The sequence below is a fragment of the Azolla caroliniana genome, unplaced genomic scaffold, assembly GCF_043228905.1.
Source record: "Azolla caroliniana isolate FFs.n. ecotype wild unplaced genomic scaffold, voAzoCaro1.0.p SCAF_2, whole genome shotgun sequence".
NCBI classification, from domain to species: domain Eukaryota; kingdom Viridiplantae; phylum Streptophyta; class Polypodiopsida; order Salviniales; family Salviniaceae; genus Azolla; species Azolla caroliniana.
The window spans coordinates 26,401,428-26,426,244 of record NW_028230437.1 but is presented as its reverse complement, the minus strand read 5'-3'; the positions used below and the strand labels follow the sequence as shown (position 1 = coordinate 26,426,244).

Below are 24,817 nucleotides of genomic sequence, written 5' to 3'. Positions count from 1 at the left end.
TGTGCGCCACTTGGCGTACAGGGTGCATGCCATTTGGCGGTCATTTAATGTGTCTAGTGCTCTACAGTTCTTGAATAATAATAATATGAAAATGTATTTATTAATGAAAATGAGTTGGTGCAATTGTTGAAGTGTAAGACCATTGTTTGAAGGTCACAAGTTCAAACCTTATCTCCTCCTTTGACGACGAGTTCCATGAGTCGCAATGCATGAACTAGGTTTTGGTTTATGGGGATAACGAAGATGAAACTCTTGTATAAGTTCAAAGGCATTAGTGACGTTCGTTGCAGGTTCCCATGTATGATCCGCGGGCGTGTATCCCAGCCAATCTACTAGATAATATAACTTATTGCGGATGACCTTAGAGTCCAAAATAGCTTCTACTTCATATTCAGGTCCTTCAGCAAGTTGAACCGGAGGTGGTGGTGGGATAACCTGATTTGGAATAGAACTTGATGTCCATGGTTCTAATAATGAAACATGAAATACTGGATGAAGACGCATATGTGAAGGTAGGTCCAGATGAAATGCAACATCGTTGACTTGATGAGAGATTACAAATGGACCTAGACGTTGGAAATCCAATTTGGCACTTGGTCGAGTAGTTTTCACATTACGATACAATAACCAGACACGATCACCAACTTTAAACTTAGGGTCTTCAAGTGAAGAATCTAAGCGATGTTTATCCGCCACCTTCTTGTACTTGGCTTGAGCATGAAGCAAATTGTGAGAAAGATTGGTTTGAATTTCTTTGAGTTTTTCTAGACGATCTTTGACCGTGGGATTTTTTGAGACTTTTGGACATTCGAACATCATCCATCGAGGATCATATCCTGTGTTTGCAAAGAACGGAGTGAATCCCGTAGAAGAATGGATTGAATTATTGTAAGCAAATTCTGCAATATGTAAGAAATCCATCCAATCATCTTGTTGATAGTTGATAAAGCAATGGAGATATTGTTCTAATGTTTGATTTGTGCATTCCGTTTGCCCATCGGTTTGAGGATGGTAGCTTGAAGATAGTTTACGAGAAATTCCAAGGCTCTCAAGTAAGTTGCAATAAATTGTGGTCCACGATCACTAATGATTTCATTTGGAAGGCCATGGTGCTTGAAAACTTCTCGCATAACAAGACTTGTCAATTCTTGACTAGTAAAAGTTTTTCTACATGGAAGAAAATGTGCCATTTTCGTAAAGCGATCCACCACTGTAAGAATTGCATCATAGCCTTGGGAAGATGGGAGATCTGTGATGAAATCGATAGAAATGGATTTCCACGGACCATCTGGAATGGGCAATGGGTGCAACAAACCATATGGCCGATGTCGAGGCAATGGATTTCATAATTGATTTCTACAAGTTCAAACTTTCTTGAATGAAATGCAACTGGATGTAATTTCTCATCATCCGCTACTTGCGATAGAATACTTCCTAGTGCAAAATCAGATGCATCCGCTTCTATGATAAACGGCTTTTTAAGGTCAACGTGGACCAAAATGGGAGTAGATGTAAATGCTTGCTTCAAGCTATCAAATGCATCAGCTCCACTTGATGTCCATACAAATGGTTGGTTCTTCTGTGTTAGTTCCGTGAGGGGCAAAACAACTTTTGAGTAACTCTTGATGAGCTTGCGGTAGAAATTTGCAAATCCCAAGAAACATTGCAGATCATGAACTGAGCCTGGTGTCTTCCAATCTAGAAATGTTTGTACTTTCTTTGGATCCATAAAAATACCTTCTGGAGAGACCATATACCCTAGAAACTCGACTTGATTGCAGTCAAAGTAACACTTCTCTAGTTTGGCATAAAGACCAAATTCCTGTAATCGTTGTAGAACTTGTCGAACATGATTATTATGCTCCTCTTGTGTCTTTGAGTAGATTAGTATGTCATCCAAGTAAATTATCGTGAAGATATCGAGGAAATCTCGAAAGATATCATTTGCCATATGTTGGAAAACTGCTAGAGCATTTGTAAGCCCGAATGGCATTACTGTGTACTCAAAGTGACCATATCATGTGCGAAAAGCAGTTTTCCATTCATCACCAGGTCGAATACGAACAAGGTTGTAAGCTCCTCGTAAGTCTAGCCTTGTGAAGTATTTGGTCCCATTGAGACGTTCCAAGAGATTTGGAATCAATGGTAGAGCATATCGATTTCGAATCATAACCTTGTTCAAGCCTCGATAGTCTACGACCAAACGTAAAGAGCCATCTTTCTTCTTAACAGAAAAAAGGAGCGCCAGCAAGAGATCGGGAATGTCGAATAAAGCCATTTGCAAGATTCTCATCAATATATTCTCGAAGAACTTTCAATTCTGACGGCGAAAGGTTATAAATTGGTCCCCATGGTGGTTCCTTCTCAGCATGCAAATCAATGGGACAATCATATGGGCAATGATCATGAAGTGTTGTGGCCTTTACCTTATCAAACACATCGGAAAATTCTTGATACTTTGATGGCAAATGGACCTCTGAATCTTGTGGGTTTGAGAATGGGGTTATGACCACTGCAAACACAAACATATCTTCTATTGTAGCTTCTTTATGTAATCTTTTAAGAGAGATAGTTGATATATGTCTTGGTGTTAGCTTTGAGGTTGATGTGGTGATGAGCCTTAAAGTGTTGTCTCGTGAGTCTATGATTTCCCGCTTCTTCCAATCAATCTTTGGATTATGAAGTTCAAACCACGGCAACCCAAGAACAATTGGATGTTTGGGACTGCTTATGATATTAAAAGATATTACAGTAGCTAAATTACCAAGAACTACACGAATAGGCTCTGATTCTTCAGTAATATCTCTTGATGCAATAGAACGTCCATCAATTACTGCTACTGATGTTGGACGAGGAAGCTTATAGAGTAGAATTTCTTGTGTTGTGGCAAAATCCCGATCCATGAAACATGAGTTGGCTCCTGAATCCAAGAGCGCAGATGCAAGAACTTGATGACATCTTGATGTGTTGAGTTGAACTTGCGCTGTGAAAACTTCACTGACTCAGTTCGATGAAATGGAACCTAAGCTCGGAACAAGTTCTATATGCTTTGGTTGGTCCAACCAAATGGCTCCGATTTTGGCTGGACTTACTCGTTTAACATCTCATCTAGTTGGCTTAGAACATCAAAACTATTGGATTGAGAGTTGTTGACAAGAGTTCTTGGTTTATTGGCTTTGACTGGAGAACATGAATCAAAATTCTCAATAGCACTTACTTGATTTAATTGTCTCTTTGGTCGATGTGGACAATGTATTGCTATATGTCCTGGACCACCACAATATAGGCAAAGTCAATTTGCTCGACGTCGTTGTTTCTCGGCTTCGGACAAAGGACCTCGACGACGTGTTGCATCAATCTCCATTGGAGTAGGTCCATTAAAAGAATTAGGATTAGGAACTTGCACTGGTCCTAAAGGTGGTGAGGCTAATGCTGAGGCATATGTTTGCTCAGATCTAAGGCGTGTCAACGTTTGTTGGTGCTCAGAACGTCTTTCGAACAAACGATTGTCACATCAAACTGCACGGCTAATAGCTTCTGTCAGTGATTTGGGTTCATCATGAAATGTTAAGAGCAAGTCTTTAACATCATTACGCAAACTATGTTGAAACAAGTCCATCATCGCTGCTTCATCCCAAGGGATATCACAAGTAAGAAGACAAAAATCAGCTACGTAAGATGAGGCTGGCCGATCTCCTTGGCACAACCTACATATCTTGTTTATTGTTGTTCTTACACTATCAGTATCACCAAAACTAGCTTGGAATTCGTTGATAAAGGTATCAAAGTTTTCTAGTATTGGGGATTTCTTCTCTAGCAATGGTGCAAACCATGCTAGTGTGGTTCTTGTCAATAATGTTCCAACTAACCCCACTCGAGTTGCGTTAGTTGGATATCGGTTGGGATGCATATGAATTATAAGGCGTACCTGATTTAAGAATCCTCGGAATTGAGACCTTGTACCATCAAATTTTGTTGGTAAACTAATTTTGGGTTCTTTCAACAAACTTTGAGAGTTTGAAGCTTGTTGTCGAAGAGATAACACAATAGCTTCAAGTTGTTGGACATGTTTCAAGAGTTCCTCATGTTGTTGTGCCTTTTCAACGCTCACTTGTTGCGAGTCGCCAAGAAGTTTATGATTCTCGTTCCAATGCAACAAATTTTGTTGTTAGGAGGTCAAGTTCTGAGAGAATACGCATATACTCTTGTTTACTGACGGTCTCCATTGTGACGGAAAAACTTCACTAAATACTCGAGAAAAAATAATGTGGGATTCCGGTTCAAACTGTCGTGACCCAAGCTTCGAAAACAAGGTCGATTTGGAAGAAAAGAAGATAATAACAAACGAGAAGACGTTTACAAGACAAAAATACAAGAATTTCTATTACCGGAAACCGAGATTACAAGGTTGTTGAAGACTGGTGTTGAACCGGAATGGTTCAACACTAAACAGATCTTCGACTTATATACTATACATCAGAATGTGCATGATCGCCATTTGGCATACATGTTGTGCGCCACTTGGCGTACAAGGTGCATGCCATTTGGCGGTCATTTAATGTGTCTAGTGCTCTACAGTTCTTGAATAATAATAATATGAAAATGAGTTGGTGCAATGGTTGAAGTGTAAGACCATTGTTTGAAGGTCACAAGTTCAAACCTTGATATTCACATTTTGTGACAGGCGCAGCCGTAGCTGCATGTGAAGTCGTATGGCTTAAGAAGATTTTGAAGGATCTGGGCGTTCCCATCAAGGATCCGACTCCCCTTTACTGTGACAACATGAGCAGTATTTATTTGGCTCGGAACCCAGTGTTCCACACACGCACAAAGCATATCAAAGTGCACTATCACTTTATTCGAGAGCGTGTTCAGGCCGGAGATGTCGACGTTCTACACATAAACACAAATCATCAAACGGGCGACATATTCACAAAAGCCTTAGGAGCCGACAAGCTTCGGCAATTCATGTCAGACCTTGGATTGATAATCCCTGACTTGCCAAGCTTGAGGGGGAGTACAAGCGAGAATCAGATACCGATTGAACTGGGTACGAGCCGAAACGGACAATTGAGATCGTCTGAACCGGATACCAGCCAAAGCGGACATAAACCGAAAGGAGCTGACCCGAGTTGAGCTTGAGGGGGCGTGTTGAGAATCAAGCTCAACATAGAGCAACGTGTGAACACAACTTTTGAGAATATATGATTACTCAAAGGTCGAGAGTCACACCACCACTCTCTACACATTAAACTATGTGTCATAGATTCATATTCTATGACACATAACTAATGGTTCCACATTCCCCATGACCGTAAGACTTCACATTCCTCAAGGCTCTAGTGAGAGAGTGAACGTTTTAACGAGTAAATGAAGAGAGAGGATCTGATTCTATATAAAGCACCCTCCTCCTACTCCATATTAAGTCGGTTGTGACTCCTTGTAATGCTATTTTGTATCTCATATTCTACTTGTTAATATACATCTCCTCCTTCTTCTCGAGTACTTTATATTGTCTCTTATATATCTTGTGTTTCTCCTCTCCTCTCTTCTCTTCCACTTCACAAGAATCATATCCGATTCTTTACAATAGTCAACTATTGTCACCACTTGCTCCTATGTTTCATCTCACAATGAAGTGCATGTGAACTAAGTTGTATGGAACCAATAGCTCATATAGTTGATGATGGGATCAACTCTAATGTGTATTGATGTCTGCAAAATCCCCATTCAATGAACAATATGGTTTTGTAGTTAGGTACAACAATGTAGCATAATCTGTGAAATGTGAGCCTCTGCATTTTCCCATATCGCGATACATTGGCGTCGCAAAAATGCCTCATTCACACAAGAATCTATTGATATATCATGAAGCAAGTGTGTTGCATCTCAACTTTCAACCCATTTTTCATAAACTCCATAAATTTGAAACACAAAATTTTGCCTTTATGCATTGTTTAGATCATTTGTTTGTTTCCCATGCAATTGTAGGAAGTTGATGAAAGGAACTTTTTTTAATCTCAAGCAATGCATTCAACAACCCTTGACATAACAATGATCTCAATGGGAAGTGATATCACCTCAAGAAGTAGGATGTGTGAAATTTGTTTCTCAACTTGGAGAAACTTTGTAATAAATGCTTTTGGACATTTTCAAACTCATTCCAAATGAACATAGGGACGTGACCGCCCTATAGGGAAGCACCAATGGCACCAATGTGTGGAAAAGGTGTTTATTAAGGACCAAACCATTAATTTCTCCACCATTGCTTGTGTTCTCATATGCACAAAATGCTTTCTTTCTTGTTTCTAAGTGGTAGATAGCACATTCATTCCATCTATGATGTGAAGGAATTTTAAGGCCAAAGTATTTAAGGCTTTCCAAAGTTTCGCGTAGTTCATACTTGTATATAATGCATAGTTTATCCTTTGGCTCTTCACAAGCATAATCTTCGTTTTAGAACAATTTTCACTCAATTTAGCATGTATGTAAAATGTTCCTAGAGTATATGCAAAAAACAACACATCATCTCACATACAACGAAAGCATGATGAGTACATTAAAGATGATATTTCTTCAATGGTTTTTGCTTGATAACCATATGTGCTAATTCACCAATGCATGGACCAAATAGATAGTAAAAGTGGGCATCCTTGCTTGAATAAACCAATAGTATTATAGAAAGAAATATGTTCAACATCTATTAGAGGCTAAAATCAGCCTATGAGACAAATCATGATAGCAATTATGGGCGATTTCAACTTCTTTGTATTTGAACAAAGTAAAATGCTTTAGGGTTCATAAGAGTCCACAATGATGATCTTAGTGCATGAGATGGCTTTACAATTGCATGCAAAACATACCTACCATTTTGTGATGAGGGCACATGGTATCTGATATTTGATCACAACTTTTGTACAATGGTAAACTTATGACAAACAAGAGAAGGTGGTAAAGTAATCCAAAGAAAACTATTTGTGACGAAGGGACAAAATTATAGCAACATTTGAGGAGGAACATAAAGGGAACATAAAGAAGAAGAGACAAGTCACAAGAGCAACTAGGGAAAACAATACACGAGGAAGGGACAACTGATGAGGTTAAACAAGGCGAACTACGAGGAAGGGACGAATTATTGATGTAAAGAGAGTGAACTTACGAGGAAAGGACAAGTCGCTAAAGGAGGGAGAGCGAACTTACCAAGAAGAGACAAGTCACCATGGTTATTGGGGGTAAAGTTATGAGGGAGCTGGGATATTGAGGTAACAATAGAAAGAATGGAGAACTTACTAGGAAGAGGCAAGTCATGAGTGTAAGCAGGAGGGTGAGGGGGTGAAAAGTTGCGTGGACGAGATGAGCAGAGCATGGGGCCAGGGTCAAGTAAGGCGTGCGCACGAAGAGACGGGAGTCACAATTGAAGGCTTGGACTTGGACATATGTACATATGTATATACATATACATACATACATACATATATATATATATATATCTTCTTGTTAGTTGAAAAGAAAAGAAACACCACCACAACACCACCACAAGAAAAATCATCAATAAGAAGGAAAAGGAGAAGGAAAAGGAAGGAAAGAGGAAAACCTTCAAGTAAGTAAGTATGAATGTAAATACATAATAAAAATTTAAAATTTAAAAAAAAATTTAAAAATAAAAAATAAAAATAAAAATAAAAATAATAAGGCAGTTCTTTCTTCCCTTAGTTTTTTGTCCCTGTGTTTTATTATTAATAAAACTAGATGCTTCGTTTTCTCAGAAACGCCATAGCTGCAAGGCTTTCTTTGCTTTAGGTCTGCAACCAGAAGAAAGACAGAACAGAAGGTAAGAAGAAGCAAGAACAGAAAGAACTGCCTCCCTCTTCCTCACCGGCATCGCCGTCTACATCGCCATATCTGTTAGCTCTTGTTTCTTGCTTTGCATCTATCCAAAACTCAAAAAGCAAGACCACTGATCAGAAACCTTTTGACTTTCCACACTGAACGATCTTTTATCGTACTTATTCTTTGATCTGCATTACGTTTAGGCGAGTGCAGATGTTTTTCTCCTTAAACTTCCTGTTTGCTGATTGAAAATTCATCACATCGGAGGTAGATCCTCACCATCATGAAAGCCAAGAAAAGACGAGGACTCGAAGCGGTACTGGCTCTCTCTCTCTCTCTCTCTCGCTCTCTCTCTCTCTCTCTCCCTTCTCTGATAACTGCTGTGCGGATATATGTTGAAAAGCCTATTTCTCGGCATGTAGTTTGCTTCAGTTTTGGTTTGTTTTAGCATATATGCTTGCGAATAAAGGTCAGTTTGTAATCCATGGTCATCAACATACTGAAAGTGCTTTATTTTCTGATCCCTGGTACTCTGAGAGTCTGTTTTCTGGCATGAATCTATGGTTTTTACGTTTATTCTATAAAATGGAAGTGGCCTCTGCTAGATTTGGTTTTAACTTGCCTCTGCAATGTTATAACCCATCCGTTTGTTTTGTGAATTTTTGCAAACTCTGAACTTGCTCACAATGAGTGGTTACGACTTCCCTTGATTATTTCTATTTTGGAGGTCTCTTTTCTGTCTTTTTTGTAATTGAAGATGCTGTGTGATAGATTCCATTGCACCCTTCCTTCTACAATGCTACAAGATTTCAATTATTTTGAAGATGTAGTAATCCATGTGTTTGGTCAGCACTCTGTATTTTTTTAAGATTGATACCCTTACCTTTCTGATCACGTACTGATACATTCAAAAGCCTCTTTCTGGCAGATGCCTTGCTTCCGTTTATGTTATTTTCAGGTGACTTATGTTTGATTCTGTGTTAACTTATCATTGGGATATTCCATATCTGTTTTGTTATCCATGCTGTATCTGTTCTCCTATTTTATGGCGATTAGCACTCCAAACTTGTCCACAATAGATGACGTGGCTTTCTATGTGTTGTAACATATCTGGCCGTGTTGACAGTTTCTGATCAGAAATCTGGAAATTTGGATCACAATTGATGCATTGGTCATCTATGGTGTTATGACATGTCAGCTAGTTTTGAGAATATTCAATCCATGATGATCACCATGTTGAACTCGTTCACATTAGATGCCTGTTTTGGGAATTCTCAATCCCATGGTGCTGAGCACTCTGAACTTGTTGATGTGCTTACTATCCAATGACTCAGACAGGCAAGCAATAGTAATCTTGCACTCTATTTCCGTCGTTACCAACCAAACAAAAAAATTTACACTTGATAGCCGTCGTTTCAGGAGAAATCCACCATCAAAAAGGTAGTTGGTGACTGGCAGGTTTGTATCTACTGGTCCCCAATACCCCTACCAAAAAGAATGAGTGACTTTTGAAACACATATGCCTTTAGTAGCCACAGGCCTCCATATCACAACATCTACAATGCTCATGCTGATTTATTAATATGCTTCACATGGCACCTTTTGGGCCACAACGTTACATGAGTATTTATGTATGATATAATTGTAGGATGTACAATTGGATGAGAAATTTTGGATGTTATGTGCATATATGAAGTCTTGTATGTGCTCATATATGTGTCTTGGATGCTCATATAAATCTATAGATGAATGCATGTGTGGAATGTTTGTTAATGGTTGGTGGATTTATGTTGATATGTGCTTGACACATTGCTCGTATCATATATTGAAGCACCCATAATGTATCACCAGTATCATATGATGAGGAGCAGATGATAGATACTGTCATCAGTAGATTCAAAACATCAAATTGGTGAAGAATAATTTCATCTCTGCATGAAAAAGGAGATGTCTTCTATAATAAATACTTTTCTCCCTTTAACGTCAGTTATCTTGATTGAAGTGAGTTTTGTATATAGAATATTATCTCACAAGGAAGAAATTGGATTGTATTTATGGCAGCATCCAAGGGTTCAGGCATTCATTAACAGCGTGATCAGCATCCCATTCGAGTGCATAGAAACTCCCCTAGCTAGATTCAGTTGGGAATATGACAAGGTACTCTATTGAGAGTGTTAGACACTGAATTAATTTAGGGGAAAAGCCCAAAATACCCTGAGTTTCTCTTTATTTCCCCAAATGCCCTTTTTTTTCACTATTTCCCCAAATCCCCTTGGTCAAGCTCAAAAGAGCAATCATATGCCTCTCTTGGAGGTTGACAGAGGACATTGGGAAATGGCAAAAATTTATGGGCATTTGAACAAAGACAAATTTTCTTTCTGGAGTTTCCTGATTAATTTATCATTTCTTCAAAATTTTCTTGGTATTGATGTTTGTGCTGTTTGCAGGGGGATTTCTATCATTGGGTTGAACTCATGAATCATTTTGATGCATATTTTGAAAAGCATGTGAGGCCAAGAAAGGATCTTCAGCTGGATGGAGAATATGACGAAGGTTGTCCTCTTCCAAAGGATGCCATCTTACAGATTCTCAGAGTAACTCGTATCATCTTAGACAATTGCATAAATAAACATTGTTACAGCTCTTATGAGGTGAGCTTCTAGACTCGAGAATATCTCAGATTCTCACTTTTTATGCTGAAATATATTTTTCTTTTGTGGATGAAATATTTTAAAGTTACCTTTTCTCTTGGACAGCATTTATCCTCCCTCCTTGCATCAACAGACACTGAGGTTGTTATAGCGTCCTTGCAAACTCTAGCTGCATTCGTGAAGAAATCTATACAGTCAAATCGGCCTGTCCGATGGCATGGAGATCAGACATTAAACTTACGTTTATTTTCCCTTGCTCAAGGCTGGGGTAGTAAAGAAGAAGGACTTGGGTTAGTAGCATGTGCAATGGAGACTGGGTGTGATGAGAATGCTTTAAGACTGGGCTCGAATCTTCATTTTGAGTTCTATCTAGATACGCAAGATCTTGAATCTGAAGGGGTAGATAACAGGTTAACAGGTTTAAAGATGATTCATAAGGACTTGCAGAATGAATGCAAAAGTGATCTTGACCTATTGCAAGAGCTGATCAATGAATACAAAGTTCCCTGCAATCTCAGGTTCTCGCTCTTTACAAGGCTCCGTTTTGCAAAATCCTTTACCCATTTACACACTCGCCGACAATATCTTTGCATTCGGCTTTTGGCATTTATTATTCTGCTGCAATCAAATCCTGATGCAGAAGATCTATCTGCTTTCTTCAACAACGAACCAGAGTTTGTGAATGAACTAGTCATGCTATTGCATTGTGAGGATACAGCGACTGAAGATATTCGAATGCTAGCACTTCTTGCATTAGCAGCACAAGCTCAAGATCGGCCTCGGCAAGCGAGTGTTCTTACTGCTATCAGTGCAGGTGGTAACCGAGGAATTCTACCCATACTTGTACAAAAATCTGTAGGATATTTGAATGGCACAAAGCATAACTGTTCACTATCCTTTGTAGAGGCTCTACTCTTCCTAATTACGGTATTGGTATCTACATCAGCAGGATGTGCAGCTTTAAGAGAATCAGGTCTTATACCTACGCTGATTCCATTTCTTAAAGATACAAACCCCTCTCACACTCACTTAGTTGCATCCGGTGTGCATATTTTAGAAGCATTTATGGATTACAGCAATCCGGCAACTATATTGTTTAGGGATTTGGGTGGCCTGGATGATGCCATCACGAGACTTGAGGTCGAGATAAATCGTGTGGGAGATTATATGCATAAGGTCAGGGAAAACTTACCTTGTTTGGAGAAAGGCAAGCTTCCAGTTGAGCATATGGATGAGAAGCATGATGTAGATCTACAGACAGAGTCTGTTATTTCATTCCAGTCAAGGTTACTTCTGAAAGTTTTGCTTCGAGCTATTTCTTTGGGAACATATGCACCAGGAAATGCAACAAGGATCCATGGCTCTGAAGAGAATGTCTTGGCATCATGTATGTGCACAATTTTCAGGCATGCCAAAGATTTTGGTGGTGGGGTTTTCTCATTAGCAGCATCTCTGATGAGTGATTTAATACATAAGGATCCAACATGCTTCCAAACCCTTGATTCTGCAGGTCTCCCAGCAGCATTTTTAGAATCAATTAATGAGGTGCTGCCATCATCTGAGGCAGTTAGTTGCATTCCCCATAGTCTTGATGCTTTATGCTTAAATAATGCGGGCTTACAAGCTGTCAAGGACAGGAATGCGCTGCATTGTTTCGTAAAGATCTTCACTTCAAAATTGTATCTTCGAGCGTTGGCAAACGAAACACCTACCTTTTTAGCTGCTGGATTGGATGAATTGATGCGCCATGCACCAAGCTTACGTGGGGATGGAGTTGATGCTTGCATAGAGATATTAAGAGAAATTGCTATAATCGGAGGTTTTGTTGATACTGACTCAAAGCAATCACAAAATGAGAGTGATGGTGATGCTTCTGTGCCAATGGAGGCAGATTCAGAAGTGGTTGGGCAACAGTCGGAAATAGCTACTTTTGAAGTTGGTCAGCAATCTGAAGCAACACCTTCTGAGATTGAAACTACGGAGTCCTTCCTTCTTGAATATATTCACAATGCTGCAAGGTTGCTTGAAAATCTTTTGCAAAATGCCGAAACAAGCAGAATCTTTGTTGAAAAGAAAGGAGTGGAAGCTATATTAAATCTTTTCTCATTACCTAATTTGCCAGTGTCGTTTGGTGGATCCTCAGTGGCACACAGCATGTCTTCACCTTTTAGGGCCTTCTCACCATCTCATGCGATCCCTCTGTCTAGAGCTGTTTGCAATGCCTTAAGAAAAAGTCTTGCATCTACCATAGAAGCATTAAATGTGTTAGGTGGAGCAAAGCTTTCTGATATGGGTATTTCAGATAGGAAAAAACTTGTGCGCTGTCTTTCTTCAACAGAGTTGTATCTATCTCTGTCTTCTGTGTTGGTAAGGAGCACTAATACCACGATGACTGAACTAAGTGCTGGTGGAATTGATGTGCTATATGACCTTGGAAAGGTGTATCGGGAAGTTCTGTGGCAAATATCTATGTATGATGATGCAAAAGCTGAATTAAAGAAGGACGAGACAGGTGTTAATGTTACACATGGTTCCGTTAACAAAGAGGGCGATGAAGATTCTACGATTCCTCCTGTGCAGTATGTGAATCCAGTATCTATAAGAAATGGGTCTGGCTCTCACTGGGATATGGAACCAGAATTTTTTCCTATAATTTCGTCTGGGGATGGATTTCATCGTCGTACAAGAAGAGAGCAAGGTGCTGTAGCTGATTTGTTTTCTCAGCGGATGCGTCGGCTTGCACGCCATGCTCCAAGCCAACCTTCTCAACTTGATGTGGAAGCTGCTTCCAATGCTGAAGTGACACAATCTCTTGAATGTTTGAATCAGAAATCTCCTGACTCTATAGACTATGAAGTAATGACACGGCTTACAAATGCTGCACGTGGTTTGTATGTTGCATTGGGAAAGGCAATGGTGGTACCGTCTCGTCGACGTGATGATGTGGCAGCTCCTGGCTCTGCTGCTAAGGAAGTTTCTGCAGCTATTGCAAAGATTTTCCGTGAAAACATGGGGTTTGATGGTGGGCTTGGCTCTCCACAATTGGAGATGGCCAGATGTCTCTACTTTCGCCGCCTTGTTGATGATATCCAATTAATACTTTTTGACAGTCGGAGACATAGTTGCAACACACTGTTGATTAATAATTTCTATGCATATGGTACTCTTGGCCAACTGCTGCAAGCATTCCAGAATGTTAGCAATATGTTTTGGATGGTCACACAAGAATCTGATGTGGCGATGGAGGATGGAATGAATAAGTCAGAGGTCAATGACATAAAATCTCTGTCCAAAAGAAAATCATGTCTGTTTGAAACTTTGCAAAGCTTTGCTAAGCTCATGGAACACCTTGTAATACCTACATTGTTCCTGTCTCCGCAGCCAATGGCTCAGATGCTTGCCCAGCAAATTCCTGGGGCTCTTGTTGCTATTCCTGTGGCACCTGAGACTTTTGTACAGAGATTACAGTCACAAGTATTGGAATTCATCCTTCCTGTATGGAACCACCCTTCATTTCCCAAGTGTAATGTGAATTACATAACTTCTGTTGCTTCAATTATAACGCACATATACACAGGAGTGAATGATGTGAATCCCCAGAGGACTGCTGGTTCCAATGTATTGGCTCCTCCACCAGATGAATCATCAATTTTGATGATTGTTGAGATGGGTTTTTCTAGAGAGCGAGCTGAAGAGGCTCTAAGAAGAGTGGTGACAAACAGTGTCGAGATGGCAATGGAATGGCTTTTTAGCCATCCTGAAGAGGCCCAAGAGGAGGATGAACTGGCACGCGCTCTCACACTTTCATTGGGTAGCTCTGATGCTCCTCCTGACACAGAGGATTCCAAAGGGAAGGAAACAGCTGATGAAGATAATCTGAAGGCACCACCTGTGGAAGATATATTGGGCACTTGTATTGCCTTGTTGCAGAGCACAGAGGCTGTTGCATTTCCGCTTACAGATTTGATTGTAGTACTCTGCAATCGTAATAAGGGTCAAGACCGTATTAGAGTAATAACACATTTGGTAAATCATTTGAAGTCATGCTCAATGGAGGACTTGCTTTCAGATCATAATCTGCTTTCTGTTGTCTCCCACTTGTTAGCTTTGATTCTGAATGAAGACTCTATAGCACGTGAGATCGCCTCAGAACAGGGTTTAGTGTCAATTGCATTAGATATTTTGTCAACTTTCAATCCTCAAGAAATCTTAATTACCACTCCAAAATGGGTAACAGCTTTGCTATTGGTTCTAGATCTGTTTTCACAATTTAAGCCAAAAGTCCCTAAAGATTACCATCAGGCTGTTGCTAGTGGCAGATCAGATCCTGTTTTAAAACATAAGCTAGATGCTAGTGATGTCGTGACTTATAACTCAAATGAAACACAAGTAGACCCATTTGTTAAGGTTCTGGATAAATATACAGGTTTTATGACACTTACTGAGCAACATAGGGCCATGAAGATAGCATGCAACTTTCTAAATTCACAGATTCCAGCAACTACTGTTCAAGCTGTTCTCCAATTGTGTGCGAGGCTAACTAAAGCACATTCTGTGGCAATGCAGTTTCTTGAATCAGGGGGTTTGGCTGCTATTCTGAGTTTACCACGTCGGTCTTTATTTCCAGGGTTCGATAGTGTTGCTGCGGTTATAATCCGCCATCTTCTGGAGGATCCACAGACTTTACAGCAAGCTATGGAGTTTGAGATAAGGCATATGCTAACTACATCATCTCATCGCCACAATGGAAGAGTTAGCCCAAGAATGTTTCTCACAGCAGTTGCTCCTGTTGTCTTAAGGAATCCAACTATTTTTTTGCAAGCTTCAGCAGCTGTTTGCCAGGTTGAGAACTTCAATGGGCAACCCCACATAATCCTCTCTAAGGATAGAGAAAGAGAGAGAGACCTGGAGAAGGAAAAAGAGAGGGATGAAAAAGACCGTGAAAAAGCAAGGCCTTCCTTAGCTGGTGGAATAGCTGCATCTTGTAGTGATGGAAATATGAAAGCCCAGGATCCTGCATACAAGTCTAAAAGTCATAAAAAGGTTCCCCAGAGCTTTGCGCAGGTTTTAGATCAACTGCTTGAGGTGGTGCTTCATTCTCCAACACCACCGTCTCATTCAATGGAGGATGCAAGCATCACTAATGATGTTAAAGGGAAATTGAAATGTGAAGAAACTGTTGTGCCTGGACACGGCAGTTTATCCGAGGGTTCTGCTGGTTTAGCTAAAGTTGCATTCATTTTAAAGTTAATGATGGAAATTCTTCTGATGTATTCTGGTGCTGTTGGTGTTGTTATACGGCGTGATTCTGAATGTAGCCAAGTTAGAGTGGCAGGTTCAGATACTATTAGTCATGGAGGTCTTCTATATCATATTCTTCACAGATTGCTTCCTTATTCTGCTGAAAAGGAATCTGAAAAACTAACTGAGGATGAGTGGAGGGAAAAGCTTTCAGATAAAGCTGCATACTTCCTGTTGGCTGTATGTGTACGCTCTGCAGAAGGAAGAAGAAGAATTGTTTCTGAGATTTCTAAGGCATTAATGTTATTATCAACTAATGTCCAGAAAGGCACAGAGAAAAAGCTGCAGCCCCCAAACATGAAAATTAGAGCATTTGTTTTTTTGATCAATTTAATTTTATCAGCTCATGCATCTAATAATGCTCAAGCTCCTGGATTTTCAACAGATATTGCAAAAGCAATGATTGATGCTGGATTAGTACAATCATTAACAAATACACTGGAAGTGATAGATTTGGACCATCCAGAAGCAGTTAAATTGGTAAATGTAGTGCTTAAAGCATTGGAGGCATTGACAAGAGCTGCTTCTAGTGTGGATGCAGTTTATGCAAGTTCAGAAAAGAAAGTGCTAATGGATGAAAGAACGGCCATTGAAGGTTCTGATGCAGGGGTATCACAATCTTTTGATGTTGGAGGGATCTCTAGTAGCCATGATGCAGATCTTGCTGCTGCACAGATGGTCAATGAAGGTATGCCACCGAATCTGGAGACTCATAATATTTCTAATTCTATGATGGAACCAGATGCACCAATTGGAAGTGATATGGCAGATGGAGCACGATTAGATTCTGAAGCTCAAATTTTCATGCGTGAGACATCTTCCAATCCCTCCAATGGACAAGGGGAGACAGTTGCCTCAGATATAACTTTTAGAGTAGAGCACCGCACAGAGAGTGGACATGATGATGATGATGATGAAGAAATGGATGGAGAAGATGGCGAAGAGGAAGAAGAAGAAGAGGAAGATGATGAAGATGAGGATGAGATGGAAGGAGCGGAGGGGGTCACACATCTGTCACCCCCAGACACTGATGTTGATGAAGACCAGGAAGATCATGGGCTCGGTGATGACTATCCTGATAATTATATTGTCGATGATGTGGAGGAGGAAGAAGATTGGCAGGAAAACCGAGTCATAGAAGTGCGATGGAGGGATGGATTAGCAAGGCTCAACCATGGACAGATTTTAGAACATACTGGCTCAGCTCCACTAGCTGACTTTCCAGGGGACCCTTTTCAGAGCATGAATGAGATATTTAGTTCATTTCGTAGGCCGGTGGTGGAGCGTCGGAGGACTGGAACTGGGTCCAGACCCAGCACTGATAGGGCAGGAGGAGATCGTGGCGTTGCGTTTCAGCATCCATTGCTAACTAGACAGTCATTGTCATCAAGTGGAGTACAAGGTACTGCTGCAGTATGGAATACGAGTAGCAATATAACAAGCAATGCTGATACATTGAGAGGCATAGGATTTGATGTGGCTCCCTACTATATGTATGATCATGTGTTGTCCGATAATTCAGGCAATCGACTCTTTGGCGATCGTGGTGTAGGTGGGTTGCTTCCTCCTTTACTTGATTTTTCCATGGATCCTGGATATTTGACAGTGAGAAGGGTGGCTAGATCAGATAGCCGATTAAGTACATGGACTGATGATGGGCAGCCACAAGCAGGAGCATATGCCGCAGCAGTTGCACAGAGCATTGAGGAGCAATATGTCTCACATTTAAGGAGTCTTATGCCTGAGGCAATACAACCAGTAGATCAAATACCTATAACAACAAGAGATCTGGAGCAAACCAATGTTGCTGAGAACATGGAAGGTGTTGAGTCAGACACTGCAGATGGAAGGAGACAAAACCTTCAAAATGCAGTTATACCAAGCCCCAGTGTTGAAACTCAAATTCCAAGTTCTGAAGCCCAAAGTACCGATCAACTCCCAGATGACAATACATTACTGGAAGATGTGTTGATGGGAAATCAAGAGAACACCGTAGCTATTGATATTCATAATGTGGATGAACAAATGGATGGGCATGAAAGTGAAGAGAGACAAGATGATGCTCATGAAGAGGATATGGGAAGACATGTAATTCCAGATAGCACAGTCGAATCAGAGGTTGCTCAAGTGAATCGGGAAGAAGACCTCTCCGTTACCATTAGTATCAACCAAGACCATGCTATGCAGGCTGAAGAGGCTGCAATTGCTGTTGTGGAAGGAAATGCAAGTGAACAGGTTATTCAAGCTGAGCACACTGAAGAAGCTGTGCGACAAGGGTACCAAGATATGACCACAATAGATCCAACATTCTTGGAAGCACTTCCCGAATACCTCCGTGCAGAGGTTCTAGCATCTCATGAAAATCAGATTAATAGAGCTCCAAGTATTGCTCCTCCAGCTCCTCTGCCTACAGAAGATATAGATCCTGAATTTTTAGCTGCATTACCTCCAGATATTCAAGCTGAAGTTCTTGCACAGCAACGTGCTCAGAGATTGGTCCAATCTCAGCAAGTTGAAGGGCAGCCTGTTGACATGGATAGTGCATCTATAATAGCAACATTTCCAGCAGAGCTACGTGAGGAAGTAAGCTTTTGTTTTGATTTTGTTATGGATTGAGATCTGAGAAATAACAGGTTAACATTTGATATTTGTGTGAGCAGGTTCTTCTGACATCATCAGATCAAGTTCTGGCTGCTTTGCCTCCATCTCTTCTGGCTGAGGCACAGCTGCTGCGAGAGAGAGCAATGAATCAATACCAATCTAGAGGGCTATTTACCGGTGCTAACAGATTTGGAATACGTAGGAATTATCCTGTCAGTGGTCTGGATAGGACTGTAGGTAGTACAGGTGGTTTGTCAATAGCACGGAGGTCAGGTGCACTGGCAAGTGTAAGCATGAAGACTAAGGAAGTTGAAGGAAAGCCACTTGTTGATATGGCTGGTTTAAAGTCAATGCTTCAATTGCTGTACCTTGCTCAGGTTTCCTAATGTTTTCAAATACCTATAGTTTCAAGAGAGATAAATATACATGCATTGATGTTTTCTAATCATAATATTTTGGATGTAATTGCCGTTTGCAGCCCCTTGGCAAAGGACTTTTACAACGCCTCTTGCTTAACTTGTGCGCACATAGTGTGACACGAATGTACATAGTAAAGCTTTTACTGGACATGCTTAAGGCAGGAGATCAAGATATTTCCAGTGACTTTGAAATGTCACGTCTCTATGGCTGTAGATGGAATGTGGTCTATTCACGCTCACAAGTTACTGATGGTATGCAAGGCACTCCTAAAATTGTATGGTTATGCCTTGATGTCAATAATTTGCACCTTGATTTCCATTATGCACTTTTTAAGTCAGTATTGATTATGTAGGAGTTCCTCCACTGGTTTCTAGACGCGTGCTTGAAATCCTTACACATCTTAGTAAACATCATGGTGCTGGGGCTGATCTCCTCACTCACTTCAAATCATCAAAAAATAGGATAACTAATGAAGAAAAACAGAAAGGCAAATGTAAGTTGATTGAGGAGTCTTGTGGAAAACTTTCAAAAGGAGAGGTGCCACTCGTTGTCCTGTTAAAGTTACTGAATCAGCCATTGTACTCTAGGAGCAGTGCACACCTTGAACAGGTATTCTTGTGCAATTATGTTCAAATTGTAACGTTATGCTAATTGAGGCAGGGCTAAATAATTGGATGCTCGTTATCAGCTTATGGTGCTGCTTGAAGTTATAATCAATCACATTAGCACAAAGTATGTGGTCAAGAATATGTCTGGTAAAAAAGAAGACTCTGATAAAGCACCTAAAGAAACTGAAGCTGTTGAATTAACACCTTCCAACTCCGATATGCCAGGAACATCGAGGCATGAAAATAATCTTGAACAGGTTCTGCCATCAGAAGATGATTCATTACGGCAATGTGAAGTTAATGAGGATGGAGTGCCAGAGCAATCAACTTCTGGAACAGAAAAAATGATAAATATATCAGAAATACTATCTAGCCTTCCAGAATCTGAACTTAGAAAATTGTGCAAGCTTCTTGCACAGCAAAGGTAATGCTTCAAACCTTACTAGAATCACTCTACGTATTGTTTATTCTCTATAACAAAGTTAGATATTGAAGTCTGATGGCATGTATTCATGAGTGGTATGCATTTTAAAAGATGCTACTTGACAAAACGTGTTTGATGATTATTTTTGCAGTTTATCTGAAGTAGCTTACTCTCGGGTTGCAGAAGTGATAAAAAAGCTAGCACATATAGCTCCAAACCATCGCTGGCTTCTCAAGGAGGAGCTAGAAGATGCAGCCAGGCGCCTCACTAACCCTGCTATATCTGAACTGGGCTATCTTGGAAATGCTGAGACAATAATACTAAGTACTAGTTCGATGGTTGGGGCAGCCATCTTGAGGGTTCTACAATGCCTTAGCAACCTTACAGTAGATATTCAAGACAGAGGTGATATTGAAATCGGCGACACAGTTAGGAAGTTGAATGTTGCATTAGATCCTCTCTGGCAAGCTCTCAGTTCCTGCATAACAAGGCTGGAAACTAGTTTGAGTAATTCTTCAGCATATCCAGGTTCTGTTATTGCAGCAAATGGAGGTAGTGGCAATACTGGGCTGGCTTCTCCTCTTCCACCAGAGACACAAAGAGTTCTGCCTTTTGTAGAAGCATTTTTTGTTTTATCTGAGAAGCTGCGAGAGAGTTTTACAATGTCAAATCATCCAGAGCCTGGTATTTCAACTGCACGAGAAATTAAAGAAGCTGCCAGCTCATCAGGGAGCATTCAGAATAGAAATGATAGAGACTTGCCTTTCCTTAAGTTTGCAGAGAAGCATCGAAGGATGCTCAATGCTTTCTTACGTCAGAATCCTGCTCTTCTGGAGAAATGTTTTTCTCTTTTATTGAAATCTCCAAGGTTGATAGACTTTGACAACAAGAAGTCATATTTTCGAGCTCGGATTAGGCAACAACATGAACAGCAGCATTACTCTCCTCTACGGATTTGTGTTCGGCGCTCCTATGTACTTGAGGATTCATATAATCAACTACGGATGAGGACAGTGGAAGAGTTGAAAGGCCGATTCACTGTGCAATTTCAGGGAGAGGAAGGTATTGATGCTGGTGGGCTCACACGGGAGTGGTATCAACTATTATCGCGTGTGATATTTGATAAGGGAGCACTACTTTTCACAACTGTAGGAAATGAGTCAACATTCCAGCCAAACCCTAACAGTGTGTTTCAAACTGAGCACCTGTCTTACTTCAAGTTTGTTGGACGTGTGGTAATAGCCTCGATCAATATTGTAAAATAACAGTTTTAAATTTTTGCACTTCTGAAGGATGCATTTGATGGTGACCCTCGATCTTCTCTTTCAACAGGTTGCAAAAGCATTGTTTGATGGTCAACTACTTGATGTATATTTTACGAGGTCTTTTTACAAGCACATATTAGGGGTCAAAGTAACATATCATGATATTGAAGCGGTGGATCCAGATTATTATAAGAATTTAAAGTGGATGCTAGAGGTATGCCATGCATTCATTGGATTTCTCCATCTAGATATGCAAAGATTTTAGGAATCCACAACTCCAAAATTAGAACTGAAATATTCAGCGGTTTGAAATTTAATGCCTGGACACTGGTCTCAAGCTAAATGCCTGGAAGCTTGTGAATTTTCTGTTTTTATAGCTGAAACTATTCTATTCAATGGGTATCAGATTGAGGATTATTTTTCAAAGCATTATTTGAGAACCACATCCTGTTTTTCCTAGATAGATGATTTGCCCTGTTTGTTGTCTCTCATGTGAATCTTGTTTTCATGATTTTGGGATTCAACTGACTTCAGGTTGTATGATAGAAAATTACTTCTATAGAGACGACTCTTCTAGCTATAGTTTTTCATGCTGAAACTATTCTATTAGTCTTCTCATTCTCTTTTTCCTGCAGAATGACATCGATGATGTAGTTGGGGTGTTTTTCAGTGTGGATGCAGATGAAGAGAAACATATACTATATGAAAAAACAGAGGTATTGAATCCTTCTTCCTTTATGCAAATGAGTTGTGACTACTAGATTTTGGCTTATTGATTCTACTTGGTGTCAGGTAACTGATGTTGAGTTGATACCTGGAGGTAGGAATATTCGGGTGTCAGAGGAGAATAAACATGAGTATGTGGACCTTAATGCTGAACACAAGCTCACCACAGCAATCCGTCCACAGATCAATGCCTTCTTGGAGGGTTTTAATGAACTTGTGAATAGAGATCTAATCTCAATTTTTAATGACAAAGAGCTTGAATTGTTGATCAGTGGTCTTCCAGAAATTGACTGTAAGATTCTTTATATGAATTGGCTGGTTATACTCTTGAGAGTTTATTTAAACTTAATATTCAAATCTCTTCCTCTGCAGTGGATGATCTGAAAGCAAATACCGAGTATACTGGGTTCACAGCTGCCTCCCCTGTTGTACAGTGGTTCTGGGAGGTTGTGCATGAATTTAGCAAGGAAGACATGGCTCGATTGTTGCAATTCATCACAGGAACATCTAGGGTATTTTTATTGGTCCATTCACTGTTATTATTACCATTTAGTTACGTCACTTGATTTTAATCCTAAGGAGATTAGATGCCCTTGTATAAGCCATAACCCCACCCTAATCTGTCAATGATTTAGTACTCAAATTCCACATCACAAGAAGTATTTGTTAGGTTCTTGTCCTACATCACTCATTACACAAACCTTTAAGTTGAGATCACCTATCCTTTCTATGACACTAATCAGTTCCACTGGATTTGAGTTCCAAACTAAGGATGGTTATGTGCTCTTGGATTTGAGCGACAGTATAAGCAACAATACTATCTATCATTGTGCTCAAATTTCTTGAAACACACAATTTGTGTGTTTGCCCCATAATTAGAGATCACATTTGTGTAGCTTCCTGCCTAGTTGAGCGTGGCCCATTTTGTGGTATTTTTTGTCTGAAATCTATATATTCTAAAGCTATTTTGAAGGTTTGAGGCTTTTTTCTAGTCTTTAGCGCTTCTATTTAATACTTTAAAATTTGAGTTTGATGGGTACTCAAAAGAAGATTTACATATTTTCACAGGTTCCTCTTGAGGGTTTCAGAGCATTGCAAGGTATTTCAGGTCCTCAAAGGTGTCAAATTCACAAAGCATACGGTGCTCCAGAGCGCCTTCCAACAGCTCATACTTGGTAAAATGTGGTTTATTTAACATTAGAGATATTCTACATTGCATATCCGTTAGTGGGATTTATAAAAGATATTGGAGATTTTCCATACGCTTGTCAGCTGTAACTTTGATGTATTTTCTGCAGTTTTAATCAGCTAGATCTTCCAGAATATTCATCAAAAGAACAACTTCGAGAGAGATTGCTACTTGCAATCCATGAAGGTAGTGAAGGTTTTGGCTTTGGCTAATGATAGTGATGCCAGCTTTGTGTAAATGATTTACTACCTGCAAACGATCCAAGGCCAGCATTGAATGCTTCTGATTTAAGGCTCCATGTCAGTTGCAAGTTGTTTTAGAAGTATATAAGAGATTCATGCTTCCCTTTTTTTCTAGGGGTACACAAAACAGGCATATAGCTACTTAGAATTGTTAAGGAAAGCTATATATGAGCATTATAAGAATCCCTTAATGCTTGCATTTTTTGGCATTCCGGTTTGGGAGGCTACACAGATTCTTTTGAATGCATATTCGTTTAGAAGGGCCACATGAATTGGCAGGTACACTCATATTGTAATGTATATGGGTCAAGTTGTGGACAATCTACCAATGTAAATTTGGATTGGAAGCATCTCCCATTACTATACACATATATATATATATATATTTCCGAGATGATCCTCTTGTATGAATATAATTCAGAGAGATGTGAATCCCATAATGTGGTGCTACCTGTCTAGTGTTTTTCTATTTATATTTGCCATTGATGAGTTGGACAACATTGTTTTCTGAAGGATATTAATGAAACACTAATTTGTGAACTGCCACTCACTTTTAACAGACAAGTATATAGCATTCAGAGTTAGGGAATATGATGTCAGGGAACCAGAGCTTTACCTTTCCCATTCTATATAAGGTAGTGTTTTGAGAAATGGGATAATTTGGATATTGATAAAGGGGATATTGTTTGATGGATGTATGTAGTAACACAGCATGTACATATGGTGAAAGGAAAATATTTGGATCTATGGTACAGTTGGAGAATGGGAAATGGGTTCTTATTTGGTCATGTCCATGTAATAATAAAACTATCAAGTCAAAAGGAAAATTTAGACTTTATAATTGTTTTTGCAAATGGATTTGTGGACACCTACGCCAATGAGTTTATTTTGCCATACTATCTGTGCTTTATCTTTTTAAGAAATACGTTTTGTATTTTGTCATATTCTGATGTGCAACCTATGCCAAGGAGTTTATTTTGCCATACTATCTGTGCTTTATCTTTGTAAGAAATGCGTTTTGTATTTTGTCATATTCGGATGTGCAACCCAAAGGAAAAAACGAAAGCGATTTGAGAGTGAAGTATTGACCATACGGCATCGACAAGTATTAACAATTTAAAAATTAAAGCCAGTCGCCTAGTATAATATGACAAGATCATGAAAGTATTATGCATGGCTCAGGTAAAATCACATGATAGAACATAATGGGGCTATAAATGATTTTGGGAAAAAAAAATATAGGGCCATGAATGCCTCAGGTATGGGTTAGGGAAAATCACAAAATACAACATAACAGGGATGTATTATACATGGATCAGTGTTTGTATCATGCAGAGGTCACATTCAGGAGGGTTCACACAGTGGCAAATCTAGAAAGAATCACTTCATAATTACTACCTAAATATGATACATCATACAACATATGGTAGTTGAAATGGGAGCTACAACATAGTTTTGGGTTAATAGGGATTTTGTAAAAGGCAAGAAATGAGGATTTGCAAACCCAGTATCAATTGGAATTTACATCCAATAAAGTTTGAATTCCAGAAGTGACTTTCA

At 39.7% G+C, this 24,817-nt stretch overlaps 1 protein-coding gene across 1 annotated transcript; it reads left to right on the top strand.

Moving 5' to 3' along the window:
- Positions 1 to 8,113: 8,113 nt before the first annotated feature.
- On the top strand, positions 8,114 to 23,708 carry LOC147867899 (E3 ubiquitin-protein ligase UPL1-like). The gene is made up of 15 exons (XM_087315808.1): positions 8,114 to 8,146; positions 9,892 to 9,987; positions 10,278 to 10,481; positions 10,587 to 18,365; positions 18,443 to 18,760; positions 18,862 to 19,054; positions 19,156 to 19,412; positions 19,492 to 19,835; positions 19,987 to 21,070; positions 21,168 to 21,314; positions 21,736 to 21,816; positions 21,893 to 22,118; positions 22,199 to 22,338; positions 22,895 to 23,001; positions 23,125 to 23,708. The coding sequence occupies exons 1-15, from the start codon at positions 8,114 to 8,116 to the stop codon at positions 23,225 to 23,227; spliced, it is 11,112 nt and encodes a 3,703-aa protein (XP_087171934.1). The 3' UTR covers positions 23,228 to 23,708.
- Positions 23,709 to 24,817: the final 1,109 nt, after the last annotated feature.